This window comes from Phycodurus eques, chromosome 9 (assembly GCF_024500275.1).
Source record: "Phycodurus eques isolate BA_2022a chromosome 9, UOR_Pequ_1.1, whole genome shotgun sequence".
Taxonomy (NCBI): domain Eukaryota; kingdom Metazoa; phylum Chordata; class Actinopteri; order Syngnathiformes; family Syngnathidae; genus Phycodurus; species Phycodurus eques.
This window is the reverse complement of record NC_084533.1, coordinates 19,597,275-19,622,880: the sequence shown is the minus strand read 5'-3', so window position 1 is coordinate 19,622,880 and position 25,606 is coordinate 19,597,275. Positions and strand designations below refer to the sequence as shown.

The 25,606-nt window shown below is 39.3% G+C and overlaps 1 protein-coding gene across 1 annotated transcript in view; it reads right to left on the bottom strand.

Moving 5' to 3' along the window:
• gpc3 (glypican 3) overlaps positions 1-22,031 on the bottom strand; it is a 112,783-nt gene extending 90,752 nt beyond the window's left edge. The window contains exons 1-2 of the mRNA XM_061685794.1: positions 21,657-22,031; positions 12,493-12,654 (exon numbers count right to left, since the gene is read on the bottom strand). Coding sequence (XP_061541778.1) covers positions 12,493-12,654; positions 21,657-21,813 — 319 coding nt within the window. The 5' untranslated portion in view covers positions 21,814-22,031. The remainder of the gene's footprint in view (positions 1-12,492; positions 12,655-21,656) is intronic.
• Positions 22,032-25,606: the final 3,575 nt, after the last annotated feature.

Sequence of the window (25,606 nt, the reverse complement as noted above, 5' to 3'; positions counted from 1 at the left end):
CATACAGTGAAATACAATGAAAGAAACGGGCATGACTGCAATGTTTATTTGACGCTATTATGTTTTACAAAGGATATGGTACAAATCCTTTCAATTCCGACTATGCTAGCTTTCTGTTTGGAGATATTGATAGTCCTGACCTATTGGGAGCTGCACACACCTCTCACCGCACTGTCTCGATTTCGACTGCAAAAACAAGTTGCCACGTAGCTGGAGATCCTAATCAGCTGGCAAGTCTTACTACAGCTAATCAGTGGAATTTTGCTTATCTGGAGGGTAAGCTGTAGGGGGTGGGGGGGGGGGGGGGGGGGAACTTGACGTGCTAGAAAAAAAACTGACTGGAATTTTGGAATCTGCATGCCAATTTTAGTTTTAATCGGCATAAAAATCTGACTCAGAATTGTCTTTTCAAATTGTTCCCCAGTGTAATCAGTTCCGTTAAGTTGTACTTTTGGAGAATCATCAACACGTATGATGAGCGAGGGGGTACTCATGGTATACCAAAATTGTTCAGGGGGTACACAAGACAAAAAAGGTTGAGAACCACTGATCTAGGCTACTGAGTACCGTTCTTTTTATTTATCCAAAGACACAGCCCCTCCGCCCAACCACGGTTGTTTTGGATGACTAGGATCATGTTGCATAAGCATTTAAATATTTCATGAACAGATATAAAATATGTATTGCTCTGAAGTGGCAGATGGTCAAAGCCAGAGGACAAGCAGTGAGGTCGCGAGGTGAAGACAGAAAGTACCATCAAAATTAATTTGAACCATTAATGGAAAGCTACTCACTCAATTTTAACACTCGAATTGGAACCTCAATCAGTCTCAAACAACTTAGACGTGCGAGTGAAGTGACATCAGAGTGCACTTTGCAAACACTAGAGATGATTTTCATAAGCAATAAGACCTTGAAGATTAATCCAAGAGCAGAGGTCCCAAATCACAACCTGACAAAAAGTGAGCACAAAGACAAAGATTGACAGGCCAACACCTCATGGTCTTGGTGAGGATGAACTCACGGAACGCAAAAGAGTTTGATCAAAAGGTGCGATGGCTTTGACTTGAAAGGGCTAGGGAACTTTTGCAGCCACAATAAATCAGTTGCAAATATTTGTTACGGCTTTGCATGAAGCCCTCTATCGAGCAAAGAAACATGTTTGGTAACTTAGGGCAAGATTGATGTTGCATAGCTTACTACGATATAAGACACTAAGTGGAATTATGTGATTTCCCCTGGTCAATCAACAGACAGGAAATTATAATAATGACTAAGTTACCAAAGAACACCTGAGGTTGTACATTATTGAGGTTGTGCACACATAATTGGGAATCATCATGAAAAACTTCTCTAAAGTTGCACAAAAATTCCAACTTTCAATTGCTGTCACGCAAGATGTATCATTAGCATATTTTGCACATCCTCAGCACACCACAGGGGAACAAATGATTACCTCTGTGCATGTTTGGTTTTGTTTTTCCAAAAGAAGCAGCAGCCTCAACAAGGGGTATTGAAAGACGAACGTGAGAAGAGAAAAAGAAAGACACTGGAAATTGTGTGAAGAAAGCTCACTTACATTCAAAGCAGTAAGACATCAATTGGTATCAAAAGTAGAGAGCTTTACTGTGGGTTTTTTTTTTTTTTTGGGTGTGTTTTGCCCATAGTTGGGATTGTATGTCTGAATAGTTATTTGTCTATATGTGCCCTGCGACTGACTGACAATCAGTCAAGGGTGTACTTTGCCTGACCCAAAGTAATTGTCTGTAACACATTGTGCATATATATTCAATATAAATATAGTAAAATAGTATAAATACAATGATAATGATTGATAATGATCTTGGGGAGAGGTTAAAGTTAGGAAACAAATTGAGTCATTTATTTTTCCTAGCTTTTCATGAGCGGCCTATATGCATATTTCTGATCCGGGGGGATGAATACTATAAATGTGATATATGAATTGCCTATTTTTGATATTGTTCCTTCAACTGACTGGTGATCAGTCAGAATACCCAACCTCTCAGCTTCCCTGTAACAGGATATTCAGATGATCCAAATTTTTGCAAAACATGTATTATAAATACAGATTTGGCTGTTTAAATGCTTTTAAATTTGCATCTATTGAGCTTGTAGATCTGGAAACATGTCTGCAACCAGTTTCGTATCCATTTGGCAGCAAACGTGACATATGGTAATACCGAGCTCATTGCACATGTGCATAAGTCAGATTGGAGCATACCCTTTTGGATGCTCTCCATCCCAGCTCATGAACTTGTCATCAGACAGCCCAAGAAACAACAATTCTTTCTCTCAGCTGGAGATGGAAGGAGCTGTCAGTCCCTTCTGCTCTGTTTGATGAGAGCATTTCAAATGACACTTTGATCTTCACTGCACACTGTTTGTTTTTCTTCCATGATGAAATTCAGCTCGAGAGGCGTGCAACAGGGTGCATCATTAAAATGTGGCTCAAACACCAAGAGCTACTCGGCTTGTCCTGAAAAACCACTCATGACAATTTTGGGTCACATCAGCATAAAAAACACAGCATGCTAGGTGGTGTAGGAATTGTTCAGATGAACAGAAATTATGCGTTTCCCCCTGTGAAAACAGTCACCATGGTGACACGAAGTCTGAAATGAAAAACTGTTTTCTTGCGCAAATAAACGAATACAATGAGGCAGAGCTGTTTCTGTCAAAGTCTGGGATCAGAAAAGGTTCAAATGAATGCCTTACATAGGAGCGAGTGTACGTCTAAAACTCCCAATAAATTCCATGAAAACTTTTTTGATTGACATTGTTGTTCAAAGGAAAACTATTACAACACATCCATCCATCCATGCATTTTCTGAGCCGCTTCTCCTCACTAGGGTCGCGGGCGTGCTGGAGCCTATCCCAGCTGTCATTGGGCAGGAGGCGGGGTACACCTTGAACTGGTTGCCAGCCAATCGCAGGGCACATAGAAACAAACAACCATTCACACTCACAGTCACACCTACGGGCAATTTAGAGTCACCAATTAATGCATGTTTTTGGGATGTGGGAGGAAACCCACGCAGGTATGGGGAGAACATGCAAACTCCACACAGGCGGGGCCGGGGATTGAACCCGGGTCCTCAGAACTGTGAGGCTGACGCTCTAACCAGTCGTCCACCATGCCGTCTATTACAACACATATAAAAGAATTAAAAATGTTAACAAAACGTACCAGACTGTCCTATTTATCCTTCCTAACAAAAGTTACCAGACTGTCTTATTTACCCTTCATATTCAAAACGAGCAGAGCCAGGAAAAAAAAAAAACCTTCACACCAGAGATCAGCTCAGGATGAATACAACATAACTCGCTCTCAGATGAGAACCCATCCTTTGTTAAGCACATATGTAAGATGAGAACTCCAAAGTCTGTGTGTGTCTGTGTGTGTGTGTGTGTGTGTGTGGCCGGGGGGGGGGGGGGTGTCTGTGTGAAAGTGGCTCTTTTCTTTCATAATTACACTTTTTGAAGAATTTTTACCCCATGTAGTGCTGACTGGCTGAAATATTATCAACAGAGAGACAGCTGTCATGTTTGGGTTGGTCAAATAAAAAGACAATGTGATTAAAAAAGTATATAATGAATTTACTTCTAACAGAGTGCCAGCTCTGTTGTTAAGAAGGAAGCCGGGACCTCCTGTGGAGAAGAGCTTGGCAACCTACATAAAGCCTGTAGGGATAAGACACATTTTGGGAAGCCAAACAATGAAAAATGAGAGCATTGATAATGAATAAAAACAAAGTGATATCTGGGTAAAAAACATGTAAATGATTCACGTCATTCAGGAAGAATACATTCTATACTTTTAACAGCTTCTCTCAGCAGTCTAAATGAATATCCCATGTTATTGCTTGCTAACATACAGCAATGTCATGTCCAAAACGTTACCCACCAAAAACTAAGAATAACAATGTATGACAGTAACCGGGGTTTACATTGTTTAAATGTTTAAATGAGTTAACTGTACTATCATGTGTGATTAATATCAATAAATTCTTCAATGATTTAATCTTGTCAAAATTTACCATAATAATCTAATACTGTATTCAAGTGTTTAATACCACTGAAGTGGTTGAAAAAAAACCTTCTGGGATGGAAATTGGTATAATAAAATCAAAATACAGTATGTGGGGTGGATGCATATATTTTATATGCCTTGAATTAAAATAAATACTACCTGCCGACCCAGCAAGTCTCCAGGAGAGACCAGGAGACGTCATGGAGTTGCAGCGGAGACTCCAGTCGCCATCAGGTTGCCAAAAAGTCTCCAGGCCAGTGAGATAGGGGTCTTAGCAGATAGGGGTCTTAACCTTTGCAACATTCCAACATGAATACGCCATGCTACCAATCTAGCAGCCGTGGCTAACGTCCAGCTTGTTTACAGTGCACATTAGTGACGGATGTGGCTTTGGTCAGGGACGCGAAGGGCGGAGTGAAGTGAGGCTACGTTCAAATCTTGCTAGCAGATTGAAAACTGCATACTTCCCATCTACTATCAGTGCCCCAATAAAAACTGACCACCCAGGCTCCTATATACCATCAATCTAAACATTTATGTATGTGCATAATGATAAAAACACACGGGGCACATATTTTCAGCTACTAAATGAGCAAAGCTTGTCATCCTAAACGAGTGACGAAGTGCTTCTATTTTGCAATTGCCTCTGGTAACACGAGCCAGATATACTTGAGTCTCTCCACAAAGGGATAATGAGGGGAAATCACAGTCGCCATGGATTCACAGGTGCATTATTTGTTTTTTTTATGTTGCGCCTCAGACTGACACACTCAAAAATGTTCTCTGATGTAACTCACTGCATAGAGACACACTCATTGGTGACTCCTTGAAGCTACAAGCAAAAGCGCTGCACTCAAATAGTGAGCATGCACATAGTACGTACTTTGTACAACAGTTTGCCAGAAGAGGAGTGCAAGAAAACTCATACATGATGGGCATGATGATAAAACGCACTCAACGGCAATTAAGTTCAAGTTAAAATTGCAAGTTGATGGAGGAAGATCTGTTAATGATTGGTCTAGCCCATTGTGTGCTAAACGATGCTCCAAGGAGGCCATTGGACACAGGAAAAGTGCCTCTCCACATCATTAAGTTATTAGATTGTTACGGGGCAGCACATAAACAACAATTCGCAGCATGCATACTGTACAACACACCAGTCTTTATTGGATTACTGAGGGGAAACTACTTCAGTAGACAAAATGACTGGATGGTGGAAGTGTAGCAAAGGAGCTCTTACAGCAAAGTAGATGACTGGAAGAACGGCCTGCAGCATATATGGACAAGAAGACAGCTTACGAGACGACTTAGAGAATAGATGCGGAGGGCACGAAGGTCCGATTTTGATTCGTGGCAGCTGGAGCCTATCGGGATTCTTCACCATTCACCCCCTGTTACATCTCGTTTGGGATACTGCCTCTGAAAATGTCCATTCAGCACTATCTGAGACACATGAGGGCGAATTCCTCTACAAGGTCAACCACAAAGGTTCTACCATTCGGATTCCTTGTTAGAGTAATTATATAGGAAGGAAAGTCGATCGAATATTTGAGGTTGCTAATGAAATGCTAAATATGCTACCTGCTAGGAATAAGGTATGAGAATTGACAAGGACAATGTTCATTCACACTTCTGTTCACTCCACTTTTTTAAATAGTGTGCATCTGTACAGTTGAATGTTGAGCTGTGAACACTGCTGGTTGTTTCCTTCCAGTTCCTCATCATTCACATTAAGGCTAGATTTACAATACCGTACATAGTTCAAGTGAAAGCATTAGCACGTTGACCTAATGGTTAGTGAGTCTGTTGCACAGTTCTGAGGTTCCTGTGTGTTGCCTTCCTAATGTGTTTGCATCTCTCTTGCCTGAGTTTTCTGCAGGTAGCCCAGCTTCCTCCCACATTCAGTTAAAATGTATGTTAGATTTATTGAAAACTCTGAATTGACCAGAAATGTGAATGCGTGAATGGTTGTTTGTCTACATACATTATACCCTGCGATTGATTGGCGACCAGTTCATGTTGTGCCCCCTTCGTCCCCAGAGTCAGCTGGGACCTGCTCCACCTCACCTGTAACTACAATAGTATAGAAAATACGATGGGTGGTTGCATTCAAGTAAAAACAATTGCGCTTTTTTTCTCCCACGTGGCCATTATATGCAACATGGCAATGTGAGCCAAAACAAGTTCTCAGAATCAAATATCTTTATAATAATAATAATATCTTATCTTCAATCACCACAAATCAGACCGATCTGATATAGGCCTACCTTGTCGTCGCAATCCTGACCTGCAGGTAAAGGCAGCCAAATGGGCCATTTATAACCTTGCTTTGCCCCTTCTACATACCAACAAGCTGGAGCTGGAAAATGCTAGTTAGTCATAAAGTATAACTTTTTAACAACAATTCTGTTATTCTACCCATCTCAACACTAAAAAATGTAGGCAGTGGGTGTGCACTTATTAATGGCAGAATGGAGGAATGCAGGGTTAATTATCAAGATAACTTAAGATAACGCTTGATAACACTTCTCCAGCAAAGCGTACATTTACTGTGACCAGGAGACGCATTACCCCATCACTCCACTTCTCAACCCAAAGATACATAGAGTAGAATATTAAAAATACACTTTTGGATAAGACCAGACGCACAAGTAGTTAATGCACACATTCGTGGTACCAGTACAACTGTCATATTTGCAGCATTGATTTTGACAATGTTAGCGTCTGTCGCTGGAAGAAACACAAACAAAAACTACCTCATTACTAGATTGTTCTTGCCTAAAACGTACAATAAAGCATCCATGCCCTGACCTTGAAAACAGTCCACTGATCCAGACTGCTATCAATGACAGAGGAGCACGGGCTGGTTGCCCCAATTTGGCAGATATGACACTCGCACTCTTTGATATCTGTGCATGACATTATAACAATCCAGGCCAATCCTGTCGTCTCATGTTTGTTAATTGGGTTTGCTCTTTGGACTTGGGTATGACTGCCCTGAGGATCAGAATTGTTACCCCCGGCTGCAGAGGAGCGATGGACTGTGATGAAACTGAGCCGAAAGCATTGTGGTCGGTTGATGTGTCATTTTACACAAGCGCTGTACAAGCACAAGTACACACATCCCGCCAGCTCCATTGCACATGTACGTGGGATTGGACCAAAATACAATTAAGAATATAAATTAATTTATCATTTTCTTTATTTTGACGTTGGACATTTAAAAACAGATTATTTAAAATAGATTCAAGATTTTATAATACAATTCACTTCAGCTATCATTCTGAATTCAGATCTAACATACATACTAACATGCATATCTCATTTATGGGGGTTGGACTTCTTTCCTTAAACTGCTTATGTTGGTACTAAGTGTATGGTAAAATCAGCTTTTGCTAAACGGTTAGCATTCGTGATTAGCAGTAGCGTGCTAGCAATTACCATTTTAGTTTAAAAAATGATCGTTGTCTCGTCAATCTGTTTGTATTTAGTTCCCTAGTTTCTTTCAGTTCTTGTCGTTGTCACATGTCTTTGCAGTATGTCATTGTCAGGTGTCATTGTCTCTGTCTGTGCCATGTCATAGTCGCCAGTTGTCGCTCAGTTATTTCATCAGTCTGTCTTGTTTCTTGTTTTGGGTTTACTCAAGTGTTTCTTTGTTACTTTGTGTTTAGATTTTGGACTCTGTTAATTTAGCATTTATTCTTTTTCATGATCCTCGCTTTCCTTTGTTTTTTGGAATTAAATAAAAACATTTTATATACTCCTGCACTACTGTGTTGCCTCCCTGCATCCCTGCACTTGGGTCCTCCATGTTTTTGCCTTGCCTTCCTCGCCTTCGACCAAACCCCAAACGTGACAAATATTGTCGTAAGAATCACTAACAGATGCTCCTCTGTCGTTTTTGCTAATATTTTTCACAGGTCCAACAGTGCAACCGTCTGCAACTAATGTCCATGCGGTGCAAATGGGTTCCAGGTGGTGCAAATATGTTTTATTAATATATTTTATTGCCTGAAGGCACATATTTTTGCGTTGACCAATTTTTGTGGTCGACTTAGCCGATTTTTTTTTTCCAAAACTCTAATTTGAGGGGATAAAACAATTAGACTGCCAATCAAACATGATGCCTTAAGATAGGGCTTTGGATTATTTTCTACCTTCAGTTACACGGTGGTGGAAGTGTGGATCTCCTGACTGAGCCAGACCTGCAAACCCTGTGCTCCCTTCGACCAAACTGTTCTGGGAAAATATAGCTCGAAATTCATCCAACTGTGGACTGAACCACCATCATCATAGCAGCTTCATAGGAGACCTGAGTGTACTGTACTATCAGGGGGAGTGTGATTTATTTTTTATTTGGGTTTCGGGGGGGTTGTCAAAAGAAGGACCAGTCCCAATATTAAGTATTAAGACAGGAAAAAATAGTAATGTCATTTCAGAGTACTCACATTCAAAGCACAAAGACTCACCATAAGTGTCATCACTTGTTATGAAATTAAGATGGAGTGTTTTATAGATTTTATTACGATTGTTTTATTAATTGTGTATTAATAGTAATAGATTTTTATTTTAGACTAGTATAACAATCAAGATCACAAAATGGTATTTAAAAATGGCCTGTCCATAGTTTTATGGTGGTTGGGACAGCTAGATTTCCATTATTTCATATAGGAAAAAATGTTTTGAACAAATAGTCAATGGCTCGAATATGATTACCTGCATATGGCAAAAGTCCCAATATTAATGTTGCATAGTAATAGAAATCAAGTGGTCTTTTGAATACACTTGTACTATAAAAGTGTATTAAAACTATATTAAAACTATAGTATTGTAACACTCGAGACCTGTCTTGCTCTCGAGACCGGCTTCATGACCACATTTTGAAGGTCTCGGACTCAACTCCCAAAAGACTTGGTCTTGTCTCAGTCACGGACTAGCCAGACTCGAAATTTTCCGTCAAGACCAGTCGTGACCAGCACTGATCTGCTATTCTTTAATTCTTCAACTTCATTATTGTGATAAGAAGGAGAAGCACTTGGTAAAAAAAAAAATACCTGTAAATAAATGTGTTGTTAACCCTCCGCCATCCTTGTAATGGCTGCAACCTTCACAGCGTTGTGACTGATGGACACCACCCCCCACCAATATTTCGGGAAAGAGGTTTTAATTCCACCTTAATTTGGCAATATTGTGAGATCCCACTGTGCACGTTTAGGTCACAAAATGTTGCAGTCTCTTATGTTTCTTAAATGCAATTCGAGCGCTTCTTCAAATCTTCATTTCTAAATACATCAAATAATTTATTGCTTTGCAAGAAAGTTCCAAAAAATCTTAGAGATTAGATATTTTTGCATGTTGTGATTTGAATTTGTTTCAAACACCGTGTTTTTGGCTGTCAAGTGAATTTTAAAAAACTATTCCATTCAAGAGAGCATGCTTTTTAACTGTTCAACCTTGTCATGATTTTTAAAATGGATTTTTATGGTTTCAGTCTTGACTCGGTCTGGACTCCCAAAAGTCTCGTCTTGCTCTCACTGAGTTCTGGTCGTGGACAAGTCTTGGTCTCGGATAGTGTGTTCTTGAGCACAACAGTAGTATATTAGTAACGTACTTGTCCCTCAGTTTTGAAACAGACTGCTGCAATGTGTATGAAGTTATTTCCACTCCTCACTGCGCTGCATCACGTGCTGACTGATAATACTCTAACAGAATATTCATAATTCATTTATGAAATTAAATTCCCAGCATGTGCAAGTTTGGCTTCTCATTTTAAATTTTTCAAGACGAGCACTCGGAACAGGTTTTTCTTTTTGAACTAAATTGAAAGCATCGGGCCATTACGTGCGGCAATCATGGCACGCAGGGGAAGTTGATGTTGATCTCACTAATGTGAATCAAAATGAAATTTGAGTCCATCACAAATCTGAGTAGATGCTGCAATTATTCCATTGCACATTATTTCCTCAGTATGACATTAAGATATGAGCCAAGGCTCATTAGAGCAAATTGCCAAAGAGCAAACAAGGCAATGTGTGTGAGAGCCACGCACCATTAGTAAGTCCTAACATCTTACCTATTTCCTGTTATTGATCTGAAAGAGAGGACTATTGTTTAAGCCAGTGATTCTGAACAAAGGTGCTGAGGCACACTCGTCTGCTGTGAGAGGTTATCAGGGATGTCAAAGAAAACCATCCAATTTCACTTAATTTGGTAGAAAAAATATTTATTAATTATAAAACTATCTTTTTTTGCCTCTATCTATGCCAGCGACCTACAGTGAAAGGCAGAACAAATAAATGTTCTTCCGTTAGATGGCACAAGGTACAAGTCAAGTCGAGATTTTGATTGATTGATTGATTGATTGATTGATTGATTGATTGATTGATTGGGAGTTCAAGGACTTACAAGGTGGAAAAAAACAGCAGTGCCATGGAGGCAATGGCGCAACAGATCCAGTAAGAAATTCCCTATCCATGGGCTTATTTAGGAGAATCTTGTTTGGTTGTTGGCTACAAGAATAATTCATAGCGAATGGGTTGTCTTGTGCAGCCTTTAAAAGAACCAGCTTCTGGCATTCAAATATTTTCCATCTAATCTGAAAAAAACACATACAGGTAAAGTGTTGCTTTTTTTTGTTTGTTTGTTTTTTCAATAGCTAATTTTGTATTTTTGCTTGTGTTTGTTTTGTTTTGCTCATACAGGATATTTAGAATGATCAGTTCAGTCCTAATTACCATGTCAAAACTTGTAGCAAAGTGTACTGTTTTTTTCTTTTCTTCGTACAAGCACTATGAAAGTTGATAAAGACGTAAACTATTCTGTTTACAGAGAAGTTTTTTGTTGTCAAAACAGGTATTGTATATAATCGACAGTAAAAAAATCATTTTTACTGTTTTACTCAAGTACCGTAAATTTCTCATTTGGTGTTTTTTTTTTTTTTTTTTTTTTTTTACTTAAGTAAAGAAGTTGAATCAGTACTTCTTCTTTTACTTGAGTATTTGTTTACACAAGAATCTTTACTTCTACTTAAGTACAGAGTGTGGGTACTTTTGCTTGCAGTTGTACAGTGAGACTGGGTAAAGTGAGAGGAGCATGTGGACCTGCAAAGAGAGGGGGATGCAGAGCTGGAGCACTCAGAGATGGGAGATAGACGAGTGGAGAGGGAGAGTGGAAGCCTTTTGATCTGTGGTAGGAGTAAGCGTTGGAGAAAAAAAGAACAGCAAAGAAGATTGCAAAGACTGCATGTGCTCGATTCCCAATACTGGTAGCATGAACACAGGAGGAGAGAGCGAAAGACAAATAGATTGATGGAGACAGAGATGGAGAGAGGATGACAGGGTCTGAGGGAGAAGAGGAAGATAAAGTGGAGAGAGACAGATCAGACCAGGATGTTAAAAGGATTTCATTGCGGGGGATGTTTTGGGAGTTCTCTGCAGTCCTTTGCTAAAGCAATTAGTATTGAACCACTTCTAGTAAAGTGAGGCTGTCTCTAATGTTGTTAGCTGTGGACAACCAATTCAAATAAACCCCACAGTCCCCATTAAACCCCACATTTTAATTGCCATGTCAGGGGCTGTGAATGTGTGTTCACAGAGAAGTCAGGCCAGTGAATCCCAAAATAGCAAAGAGGAAGACCGGACGGCATTGTCAGTACAAATGTGCTGAAGAATATACAAAGAAATTATGAAAAGGTGCACCTCTTTGCTGTGGAGATGTATAAATTGCAATGTTTTACAATGTATTTATGGACAGTATTCTAAATAAAATCAAGAACAAACGCAAATAATAGTATCGCATATCCTCAGATAGCACCCCTACATCCGTTTGGTGTCATTTAGTCGCTGGGTGAGCTGTCCAATTTTTTACTTACATAAATAAGTAATAATAAATAATAAATAGACGCCGCCTTACGGTACTCTCTGCAGTTCAGAAATTAAATAGACACTTTTTGAGGAAATACAGTACAGGGTGTCCAGGGTCTACAACGGAGTTCTATTCCTAATCCGATTTTGTACTTAACACGGAACGCACCATAGTCTAACCAGAAGTATAGTCATAATTACAATAAATGTTTGAAATATATTTTTAATACCTGTATATGAAAAATGCATCAAAGGCATAAATATAAAACGTACTGAGCGTGTCCTCTTGAATCCGTGTGACAACGTATTGTGCGCACACTAGTTCATTAACCTTGGAATGTCGTACGTCGGGACTGCTAACCCTAACCAACCCACCAACAGCCAAACTACAGCCAAAGTCACTTGAACAATCCCTGTACGATGTTAGAACCCCCATAAATGTCTTCAAAAGTTGTGATCGGATTGGTGATTAGTTATCGGTTTATTTAAACTTGCTAATCGGCCCCAAAAATCCTGATCATTTCCAGCCTAGTTGAAACCATCTCATCTTTTTTGAGGATTTGAAATCTCAGCACTTACCTTGGAAAATGGCAGCGTTCTGGATGATGATACGTTTGAGTTGAGTACTGACAACTTGCAGGCTGGACTCCATGTTGTTGCGAGCATCTACCTGATATCGCTCCTCCATCTTTTTGGAACAGCAGGCAAGACCTTTGGTTTGGCAAACCTGCAGATCAGAACCTGCCAGGAAATCAACAGAGACATAAGGGCGTGAGTGTCAATGAGGAGAAGGAAACCAGCCAATTGTCACACTGATGCGTACAGTGCCGGGAAAAGTAATTGCCCAATTGTTAGCTCTCACCATTGTTTGCTTGAGTCCTAAAGCTTTAGAAATGGCTTTTTAAACCTTTCCAGACTGACAGATGTCAATTAATTTATTTCTCATCTGTTCTTGAATTTCTTTGGATCTTGTCATTTTGTTTTAGCTTTCGGTAATGAGGCTTGGGCATGACCAGTGAAAATGAACCCATCTTTCCCCCACAAAGAAATTGTTAATTAATGATTTTTTTAAAAAAAACAGGGCAATTACTTTTACACACAGGGCCAGGTAGCTTTGAATAGTTTTTTCCATTAATAAATAAAATCAACATTTTAAAAAAATATTTTTTTTGCTTACTTGTCTGATATTTACATTAGTTTGGTGATCTAAAACATTGTGGGGAGACTATGCAAAACAAAATGAGAATTTGACAGGCAAATACTTTTTCACAACACTGTAATATCATAACGTCTCCCTCACACATCCTAAGAGCAGTAATCAGACCAGATCCTGCCTTAATGAACTTGGGATTATTCTGAAGAGCCAATGTTTTTTAGTCAAAAAGAAATAAACAGCTACTGAAAATAAGTCATTTTTAGTCTTGTGCTGTGTTTCCCACAGAGATCAATTTGGTCAAGAGAAACTTTTGGACCACTCAAGCCTGCACTCAGATGAAAAGTCTTTTTTTTTCCACAAAGTTAGGAGCCACGAGCATTGCAGCTGGCAGACAAACAAACCCAGCATGTTCTTAGATAACGCAACCACTGATAACATTTGTGAGAATGAAACGTGTAGCTAACAAGTCATGCCCAAGTTTTATGTACACATTGATTGATGAGAACTAATTGGACTCATGCAGATCTTTTAAAAAGTGTATATTAATGGAAGTAAAACTAAGAATGTTTCTCAACAAATGAGCTGCAACAAAACTAGATTTACTTTTGTAATTCAATAAACCGAAACCCACAGGGAAGAGAAACCGTTAAAACAGCAAGAATGTCCTGACCAATTACAGCGACGTTGCAGTGTCACCACGATAGAACTTCAGCATTGTCTGATGATATCCCAAAGGCCACTTTTCACTAACAACTAGCTTTATGACACGCAGGTCCATAAATATTAAGACATGGAGACAATTCTCATCTTTTACCATAATGGATTTGAAATGTAATGAACAAAATATGCTTGAATTGCAGACGTTTAGATTGAATCTGAGGGTATTTGCATCCAAATCAGGTGACTGGTGTGGGAATTACAACAGTTTATATATGCCTACCACCTTTTAAGGGACCAAAAGTAATGGGATAAATTAGCAATCAAGAATCAAACGTTCACTTTTTAATACTTGGTTGCATCCCTTTGCAGTCAATTACAGCCTGAAGTCTGAAACGTATCAACGACATCACCAGACGCTGAATTTCATCCCTGGTGAGGCTTTGCCAGGCCTGTGCTGCAACAGCCTTCTGTTCCTGCTTGTTCTTGGGGTATTTTCCGTTCATTATTGTCTTCAGCAAGTAAAATACATGCTCAGTCGGCTTCAGGACTTGGCCATTGCATAATGTTTCACAAATTTGGGGTAAAAAGAAAAAAAGCCTTGGTTGCTTTTACAGAAAGATTTGGTCATTGTCCATCTGCACTGTGAAGTGGCGTCCAATGAGTTAAAACACATCTTGTTTGTTTTATTTCAAATCCATTATTGTGGTGTTTACAGCCAAAAAGATGAGAATTTCGTCCATGTCACAATGGATCTTGACCGTTAGACCAGTTCTGATACTGCAATAACAACAGGATGGCAGTATCTCACCATATCCAGCAGTGGGCGCTGTTTTTCTTACTTTTCAATACGTTTATATTTAATACAGAGAGGTGATTGTATGCAGATTGTGTATATTGATATAAATAAGTGTTTCATATATAATATAACAAAAAAATTTTATACAATATGAAAATCATGTACATGTACGCTCCAATTACATCTTGATTGTCTTGCTTCAAATCTATTGTGGTGGGGCGTAAGCAAAATCATAAAAATTGCTTCCATCCATCCATTTTATATACCACTTATCTGGATTAGGTTCGCGGGTGTGCTGGAGCCTATTCCAGCTGACTTCTGGCAAGAGGTAGATAACACTCTGGACTGGATGCCAGCCAATCGCAGAAAAACGTACTCCCCAATTCATTTTCCAAATTTCTTGACCTAACTGTACATCAGCAAAGTCCTTACAAACAGCAGAACTACTATGTGGGGACGTAAAGTATTCCCTCAGCCTTATCAAAACGAAATCTCTATTTGCACTTCAAGCTATGTATCTTGAGAAACAGACTCCAGACTATAAATGGCAGAGACAGATGACAATTTAGTGAGGAGATGCAGCCATGTGTCAGTCAAACTGATTAACGAGCAGCGGGGAGCAACAATGCGAAAGACTTCACCTAACTTTCTGATCTCTACCAACTCCCCTTCGTGGTGGAGGTGCAGAGTCTAATCTGTGAATAAGGCAATAAAACTGTCATGCACCTTTTGTGCACAGACTGACACGGTTAGATCCTTGAATCAATACACACAATGGTCTCCAATTGATAAGATTAACTTAATTTCAGGCTGCACGGGCAGAATTATTAAACTGTCAGCAAAACTGTAAGCATTGTCTATTCAGAAGAAGAGTATGCTGGAATTAAATTTTCAAATCTGACAAAATAGATATGTCAAAGGGCAGATGATAAATGTATTTTATTACACAAATCAATCATAATAAAATGAAGAATTTCTCTACTCCAAAACACCCAATAATTAGATTCTACCTGCTCTTATTTTCTTTAAGGCTCAGTTCTCTTTCTCATTACAAGTTTATTTTAAACGTTCTTGTCAAAGTGAATCAAATGCAAATGTCAATGCAAATCAATTCTGGGTTTATTTTTTTGTCTTGGATTTATTTTGGTTTTAATCCTGACACATAATGAAGAAAGAGACAATTGGGCCTGAAACAATTTACGTGTAAATCTCCCCAATATACAAGCTCAGCTCAAGGTGATGCCTTTCAATTATAATGTACGTTCGATCAATATGGTGAAAGTGTAGAGGGGGTGCGGTCAGACAATTGAAGATGCAGAGCAGCTGTCAAGGATTTTTCAGTCTTCATGAGTCAGTTGATCACCCTTCTGCTTGCTGCCAACCTAATTACGAACATCCTCACAACGCCGCTTTTGTCATGACAGAAAGCTAAAGGATGAAAAGGAGCATGAGATGACCCCTCGCATGTCTAACAAGTGTAGGCCACCGAACAGTGCACCTCTTCAGTTTGCCCACAGCCAATTACACAGTTACCACAATACAAGTTTAATGTTGACACCACGGGGGAACAGGACTCGTATTAATATATAGAATACATTAAAAGCTGCTCATTTTGAGCATACATTATAGATCAACTACCAGTGTGAAGTCAAGCCGTTTGGGATTATGTGCTTTTCGCTCACATAAGTAAATAAGAGAAAATACTAATGAAGTAATTACACAGCGCAATTTACAAACAACTTGAATATTGATATGGTGGCAAATATTTATTTTAACTGTTTCTGATCTATATTTACTTTAATCTGCTTAATGAAGCAATGATCTAATAGCTGGGTGTGCAAAAGTGGAGTCCAACGAGGCAGCAAACCCAAGTTTGCATCATTAAAGAGGGATTTTCACAAAGGGTTTTGAGTAAATGGAAGACAAATGTTTATTTAATTAGACTTACATACTTTACATTGGTATATCTTTTAAATGGTTTTAGTGCCATTTCAACAGCAGGCGTGTTAAGAACTAAATAAATGCACTTCAATACTGTTGTACTGCAGTTGGGGAGGATTTCACGACATTTGCAAATGATCAAATGAGGTTCTTGTGCAGCGCTCTTATCAAAGTTCCAGCAGTGCACATTTACCAAGATCCTCTGTCCGCATTATTCATGCAAGACAAAAGTATTTTATTCCAGCACAGATGAAAACAAAACAAAAAAAGGAGAACACATCCTCCTTTGTGAGGATTTGCTGGTGGCAGATGTCATCTATTTTCCAATTAGGCTGAATCTGACTGTCATGGATCTTGATCATGTGTTTAGATTACGCATGTGCTAATTTGTGTTCTTTTAAGGTTTATGGTGGCAGTGACATGAATTTTAGTCTCGACAAAGATTATATTTTATATCTGTAGTACTTGGGGTCACCAGGCAATAGGGTTTCCTTTGTGTTTGAAGAACAAGTGTGTTAGAGTATCAGCATTCAAGGTGCAACTCTCACACAAGTAATGGGCTAAACCTAAGCATTTATACGTAAGGTGACCAGTGTTGTACTATGCTTGTGGCAAGAGATAGGCAGATTTTGCTTATCTTGGCATAAAATGTTTTTACAGCATGGAAATAGTCCAAAGTCCATCCATCTATTTTCTATACCACTTGTCCTCATCAGGGACACGAGTGAGCTGAAGTCTAACCCAGCTGAATAACAGTGCATGTATCAGCAAACAAGCATTCACATATTTGGACAATTAAGAGACTTCTGTTAACCTACCACGCATGTTTTTGGAATGTGGGATGGATGAATGGGTGGATGAATGGATAGATGGATAGATGGATGGATGGATGGATGGACGGCTGGAGGGATGTATTGTTGGGGGACCTCCACAATAAAAGCAGGTGGAGGAGACTGCGGGAGTTAGGAATTCTGGAATCATGGTCTGGAAGGGAAACAAGCGCTAAAGTCCTGTATACCTAGCCTGGTGTGCTTTGTTGTACAAATTGATTCCTGATATTCTACAAAGTTGATGAACATTTACTGTCATTCATTTTCATCGACATTTTATTTTTTTAAATGTAGGTTTTGGATGACAAATCGGAATTTATAAGGCTGAGCAGCAGTGGAGACTACTGATTCCAAGGCTTCTTCTTCCACCTTTGGATCAAATCTCCCAGTGGCGCTCGTTGTCATCAGATCACTACTGCCGCACAAATGTCCTCCATATAAGCTGACACGGGTGGAAATGGTTTAACATTGTAGGGTTATGTGCTCGTCACACACTCAAGATTTGCACACACTCGGTATTTACAATATGACCAGTGCTCTCGCTGCCAAGGTCTGTTACACTACTGTACCTCTTATATACACTATAAGGTCTTTTATTCACACTTATTTCTTTGAAATTGTGTGGGTAATAATAGTAGCATTAAGTATTACAGTAGCAAAAATGCAGTAGATGTGCAATGTTTTATCTCTTGCACGTAACTAAGGTAGAAAAATGTCAATTAATGAATTGTTTGAAATTATTTGATTAGGGTGGGATAGCAGAACATACAATTATCTTTACAGAGGGCAATCTACTGGGGCTCAATTTCTAAAGAGATGTTATATAGGGACCCAACAATGTTAATTATTTTTTAGTAGGTTTGTTTCCTGTGGTTTACCAGTGAAAAGGGTCACTGACAATGTAGTAGTGGTTCACTCACCTGACTTCCATTCAGGCAGCGTGGGTTCAGTTCCCGCTTAATGACGGTGTGAATGTGAGTTTGAATGGTTTTCTGTCTCTATATGTGCCCTGTGATTGACTGGCCACCAGTCCACGGTGTAGTCTGCCTTTTGCTCAAAATCAACTCAGATAGGCTCCAGCTCCCCATGATCCTGAACAGGATAAGAGGTACTGTATACAGTAGAAAATGGATGAATGGATGGATCACGGATGGATGGACTGAAGTGAAAATGTGACTCTAACTGTTCCCCACTCATGTGGCAAAGAGGTAACCAAATTATTAGAAACACGACAACCAGAATAGTAAATAAGAACATTTTATATTATTATACCTCTCTGATAATGTCAATCAAACTTGAACATTCATTATCTTATTTTAAATTTACATTGTATCTTTAGTATTATGTTTGCAAAGCCAGGCTTCTCGATACATTGTGGCTGTTATGTATATAGTCTCATTATTATCTGTCCCAAATAATTATTGTTTATTTATAGTATGTAGTTCTTTGGAATCCCGTCAAGAGGTTGGAAAACTGGAGTTTGCGCTTTGGTGTTTTACCCGCGAGCATCACATGCAGCATTATTAGAATTCTGTTTAGCCCCCCGGTGCATGCCTTGTTCAATCGACCTGTACCCTTCCATGTGAGGAGATATCAATACTTCATGTCTCCCATCAGACACACAAAGATTCCTCAATCAAATCTCAGCCAATCTTCGCTCAATATTACATTTCCATTTCAATTTCTTAATCAAGTTTTTTTTTTTTTTTTTTTAAATCTTATTTTGCATTTATTTGCTGGACTTCAAACAGACAAAAAGAAAAATCATACAAAATGTAACTGCAGGAAAGAAGCAGTATACATACTGTATATGCTGGCCACATTGTTAGTGCATATACCGTAATAGTGCAGTAAAGTGAAGGTGTGTATTGGAATTGCAATTGTGTTTTAAAAAAAACTGCAGCAGGTCTGTTCTGGTTTGAAATACATTTTTTTATTTTATGGTATTTTTAAGTTGAGGCAATTCATTTCGCTGCAGTCGTTAATTTTCACAAAGTTACTGCAAACATACTTTAATTTGGCATATTGTAAATAATATCTTTGCAACATTTCTACAGGCGTGTTCATATTTTGGCACAGTTATTAAATTTGACATATAACTGTCATTGTTTAATTTGTTGATTTGCCTCAAAGACACACACACACACACACACACACACAGCTGTGAATCTCGATGGGACCCAAATCTTAAAGGACTTAAACAAAAATGTTTTTATTAGACTTGTTTATTACCTAAAAAGCTGCCTGCCTGACACGTTATCCAGATAATTATCCCTTTACAAAGTTATTTTGACCTCCAGGTTAGGAAACATTAGAAAAATGTCACATTGATAATTTGTTGTTATGTCGAGGACATTTTAATCCTCCTACAATATGTCATCATCACACTATAACTTCTTCACTCATTTCACACATACAGTTGCATTCTATTTCTGTAGGGTGTCTCATGATGTACTTTACATCCACATTTATATTATACTATAAATAAAAGAAAAGGAAGTAGACCGAACTAAACAGAACATAATGTGCTTTGCTGATTAGAAATGCATAATAACATTTGATTTTGAAACGCTTCCATGATTCTAATACAATAGTTTCCTTAATTTCAACACATCCATTGATCTAAGTGGTATTTATGACTTCTATCACATATCTTCACTGCTATCTTCTATTGTCTATGAACCCAGTGTTATAGCCTCCTTTCACTTTCCCGAATACAGCTCATTGTTGAACGTGTTTAAGCATTTGTGTGTCTAGATGTTGTTGCTGTGATGCTTCACTTCCCCATCTGTTAAACTATCTCGTTTGATCAGTGTCCACAGTCCACTGACACATTCTAATGGCAAATGGGCTTTCACTCACTCTGACGCTGTCAGAGGTATTACCCATCCAACCATTTCTTTACAGCTTGTCCTCATTCGGCTCACCTGTGAGCTACAGCCTATCCCGGATGACTTTGGCGAGAGGCGAGGTGCACCATGAACTGGTCGACAGCCAATCGCATGGTATATACTGTATATAGACAACCATTGGAGCGCTCATTAACACCTGCAGCCAATTTAGATTCATCAATTAACCCTATTTGCGGAAACCAGAGTACCAAAAGAAACCCCATAGCGCACATGCACTTCACACACGAGAAACTCTTACAGTGTTGATCAAAACGGAGGATTTGTATTGGATCTTATCCGATGCTGCGGATGTACCGTCATATTAAATAAAGCTTTCCTAAGAGCTACATCAAATGTGTTGCAGAGATTTTTGTAGAACTACCTGAAAGAAGCAATATGTTTCTTTACTTTAGAATATATAATTTCAAATATATATTCCACTTGATTAACAATGTATTTGCAGCAGGGCAACTGTGGTTGTCATGGGCATGTGGAAACACAGCCCCTTACTGTGACGAACCGTCCTTTGGCTGACTGGTGAGTTTACATCCTTGAACTGTCTCCCAAGTTGAAGACTGAAAGACTTTGAGATTTGTGGAGGCATAATATTTCTATGCATGTGCTGAATCTTTCCCCCAGCGGCTGTCAGATATCTGCTGGCCCAGGTGGAGGTTGTTTGATTAAAAGTGGATGCATGGAGAAAACACATTGCTGGAGCTGCATGCACCCGTAGATGGGAGATGAATATGACATGTAGCGGGCATGCCCAAAAAAAAATTTAAAAAATAAAAATGTTTTCATGCATGTCACGCTTCTTCTTCGCGATTTAAGTTGCAGCCTTTTCAGATTTGTTTCGCTATTTCCTGTTTTGGAAGAACATTTGCTGGCAAAGAGAAAAAGGAGAATGAAGAGTATGACAGTTCACCTGGAGGACTGAGCCTGCTGACATGACAGTGAAATACATGATGAGTATTTGCTACCATCTGTCATGGTGAGGCCACAGAAGATTTTATTTTTTTATTTATTTTTTGCATACTAAATCACAATGGGACAGGCTGCCGCCGCAAAACTGAATCTGTTTTACAAGCTTTGAGTTACTCACCTTCACCCCAGGATATTTTACCTTATGTGAACTCAACTTCACCAACTAACCAGCAAGGCCAGCTCGCCTGTGTTCATAGTTATCTATAATTTATCAGAGCCACTTAGTCGCGATTTGTCTTTAGTCCATTTATACAATAAAATATCAAACTTGGTGCAAAACCAAAATCAAAGGCTGTTTAAATTAAGTTGAATGTTAACATCATATTTAGACAGAAATATGTTGAATACCCATCATAATGATAATAATAATTACGATTAATTACATATCATAATCATAATTATTTCAAAATATTTAGACAGACAAGGAGTGGTGCATTCACGGAACATCCTGTGCGTAAAAGTGAAAGCACAAGGGGGCTAGTTACCTGACACGGCAGTTTCGGGCACCCACTTGGATCCCGGGTGCAGAGTCTGAAACACAGCACGAACCTCCTGGCAGTTCGGCGCCTGTCCGCCGATCCCGGAGAGCAACCGGAGGAAAGCGCACAGAAGAAGGGCACGGGTCGCTCTTAATCTGAGCATGGCTGGCAAGCAAAACCCAACTGCAATAGCAAAAATTTAAAAGTCAGTCTTTAAAATGATATGAAAGCATTCAAAGTTTGAAGTTGGATCCGTTTTGTTTTTTTAGCCTCGGTTTGATGACTCGCGATCTTGTGGGTCAATTTAGCATCCTTCTGCGGGTCGTGCTCCGACGGCAACCAAGCAAGAACCTCCGCTGACAAGTTGTGATCTCCTCCAGTGAACACCGCTCGAGTCAACTCGAGGCAAGTGCGCGCTCCCTCCGAGCGCGTGCACACGCACACACCTGCGTGCACGTGCACGTAGAGGTCAGCAGCAGTGTTGATGCACGATTAATGCGGCGCACAAGCTGTAATTGAAAGTAATATTGGCTGCAATTAGGGTCGCTGTGCCTTTGCGTTTCAATATTTACAACAGGGACAAACGTGGTCGGCAATGCATTCACTTAAGTGTGGAAAATATTCAGCTACAAGTTAACACATTGGAAAACACTCTCATGTCCATTCTTCATTTTCAAGACCAAATGAGCGCGCTTGTGAGCTGGCTTTTATTTCAGACAGATGATCAGAACACCTCGTATTCAAAACATCTCCCTCCACTTAGCTTCAATTCAGTTGAAATGGCACCATCTACCGCTAAAACTGCGTACCAACTATAAAATTATTTTGAAAAGAAAAACAATCAATTGAATTCGAAAACCGAAGTCATGGAAAATAGTGACAACCAAATGCAAATATTATCAAATTATTGTATTGTATGTTTAATATCTCTAAACAAAAGTGAAGCCAAATTGATTTTTTTTTTCATATGATATGCTCCACCAAAATGAGAAATCCATTTTGCAAGGAACATGAAACAGACACACTATTTGCTTTAGCGGGCTACGGAAAATGACGTGGCGGGCTCAATTCGGACCGTGGGCGTTGACTTTTACATGTGATTTATTCAATATCCATCTTAAGGTCCATGTACTACATGCTCTATGTCAGGCGTGTCAAACTCATTTTTGTCACAGGCCACATCGTAGTTATGACTTCCCTCGGAGGGCCGCTAAAACTGTGAACCCATATAAATGAAAGATTACCCCCCTGTACTGTAATTACATACAGTTTACACAACACATTGATGAATAGCCAGTTTTGAAATCAGAAGCCTATAAAAACATGTTTTTCAACTATTACATTTCTTTTCAAAGAGGGATTGGTAACAAAAAAAAACACTTGCAAATATCTTCAATGGTATTACACCAGAACACAATGAGCAATTTAGATTTGCTTTCGAGGGCCACATAAAATGATGTGGCGGGCAGGATCTGGCCCCCGGGTCACCAGTTTGACACCTGTGCTCTATGTCCTCACTAGTAGGACAACTATTAGTGGCCATTTTGTTACTACGAGTAGGGTCCAGGAGGCTACTAGTGTGTGACACATGCCTACTAGTTGGGCCTTGTAGTGTGATTACTGAAGTGCAGCACAATAGTTTACTAGTAACATTTAATTGCATAGTAGTAGGTCACAATTGGCACTCGGGGACAAACTAGTGACACACAGTCATACCATTAGTGTGCTTTCTTGTGAGGACAAAGCATACTAGTACATGAACCACAGTTAACGGTATATAACCCGTCTCGTTCATTCATCCATTTTCTATAGCGTTAGGGTCGCGAGTGAGTTCAAATCTATTCCAGCTGATAGGTACATTGCATTCCTATGTTCAATTTAGAGTCTTTAATGAAGCTAGCATGCATTTTTGGGGATGAGGGAAGAAGCCAGAGTTTTCGGCAAAAAAAAAAAAAAAAACATGCTAGCATAAGGAAAACATGCAGACACCACACAGAACAGCCTGAGCCTGGATTCGAACCACAAACAGCCCACCGTGGTGCAATTTAACCTATAGCAACACCTATATGACCCAAACACCTGGCGGATTGCAGATGGATACTATGCAATTCCTTTCATTGACTCAAGTCTTGGAATTGCGAGGTCATCCACCTGAAAACCACAAGACAAAAGCAGCAGTGTTAACATATCGCAGAAAGTTGAGCACAATCGAGAGAATAAAACAGAAGCTGCTCTCTCAGTATATCTACGACTACTACTGTGTATCTAGGGACCTCTTTAGTGGGTTTTGTGTGACAAACGGAGAGCTTTGCATGGATTTGCACAGCAGAAAGTGACAGAAGCTGGGAGCAAACCAACAAAACTCTCTGTCAGCCCTTGAGTCCGCACAATTACTGTATGCACTGCATGGTGGAAGGCCAAGTGACCGGCGACACCTGAAGTGCACAAACTGCAGTAGGTGAAGTGTACACTACCTGCACTGTGAGCACTTTGGAACAGCCAAGTCCATGACTGAAGATAATTGCAAGGCAATCTAACAAATGAACAGATTTTATGTGTTTCTTGTCTACAGTGGAACCTCTGTCGTCAACATCCCTCAAGGTCATACAATTAAATACAAAACACACACTTAAGTTCAAATTGTTGTCACGCATGATGTCATGCGACAACTTGCGTCACTAAATCTCAGTTAGCAAGCATCAAAAGGATTGACTGTGTGCAATTTGCCAATTCTTTGGTTTATTTTGCAGAACAAAGTCCAAAAGAAGCGCCAGCATCCTCACATATTCATGGATTAGATTGTGTTTTGTTTTTATATGCATACACGTAACATATTCATACTTTCTCAGTGGCAAACTTTTTACAGTTGTGTAACAAGAATACTATCAAATCTGACCCATATAGGTTTTTTTTTTTGGTTGTTGTTTTGTTTTTACATCCCTGTGGTTAGCTTATCACTGCTATGGCTGTTATCAATGTTACACAGTTATTAAGCTTAATTTTCCGAGTTGAAGGTTTTATAACGATAGATCGACCCCGGGACTGATTTATATTTTCAAATCTTGAAGAAAATTAGTGTCTTGAAATTGGTTGTGAGGTTCCACTGTATCTGTGTATATGTAATCTGATGTCTGATTGTATCTTGTTCACATATGACTTTAGTATGATTTGTTTGCCAGTAAGAAACACACAAACACTTTCTCTTCAAGCATTAAACAGCATGCTACTATAGTTCTGATTTAGTAGTTCTCTAATAGATGTTAATGGTGTAAAGGTAAGGCATTCCCTCCCACACGTTGCTTGCAGAGAACACCTCAGAAAGTGAGCATGAAAGCTCTCCAGCCAGAAGGAGCAACTAGGGCAGTAGATAATCAAGTATTTCACTATACTACACTAGATGCACCTTAGCTGGAGGGCCTTGAGGTCAAGCGGCTCGTCGTAGGTGGCGCGACGAGATTGATGTGCTCTATTGCAGGCAAGACAATGTCCAATCAGCCTGAAAAGGGAATAAAAACAGTTGATTGCATCACATAAAGATACTAGATATTCATCCGTGAATCTGTTAAACAAATGCAGTAAAGTCAAATTTCTTCTGCAGCTGCAATACAAATCAAACAAGACAACCCTTAAAACTGTACTCTTGTCTCAGTTTTGTAAAGAACTTCAATAAGAGAAGTATTTCTCAACCCTCACTGTTTTGTTCAATGTTCAAACAGTGTACACTTTAATGTGAGTACATCCACGCAAGGGGAGTGTGAAATTCCCTAACTAGTCATCTTGTTTTTGTTGCGACTGCATGAACACACACAATCACTGTTCTGTGCTCTACATACTCAAAAAGACCGCAGAGTGCACACTATCTGGGTTGTGCACAGACACAAACACTCCCGTTCCCCTTTTACAGAGTTACTGTAGCCCTGTTCTGGAATCGAAAAGACTCAGGCCTCTTTTTAAAT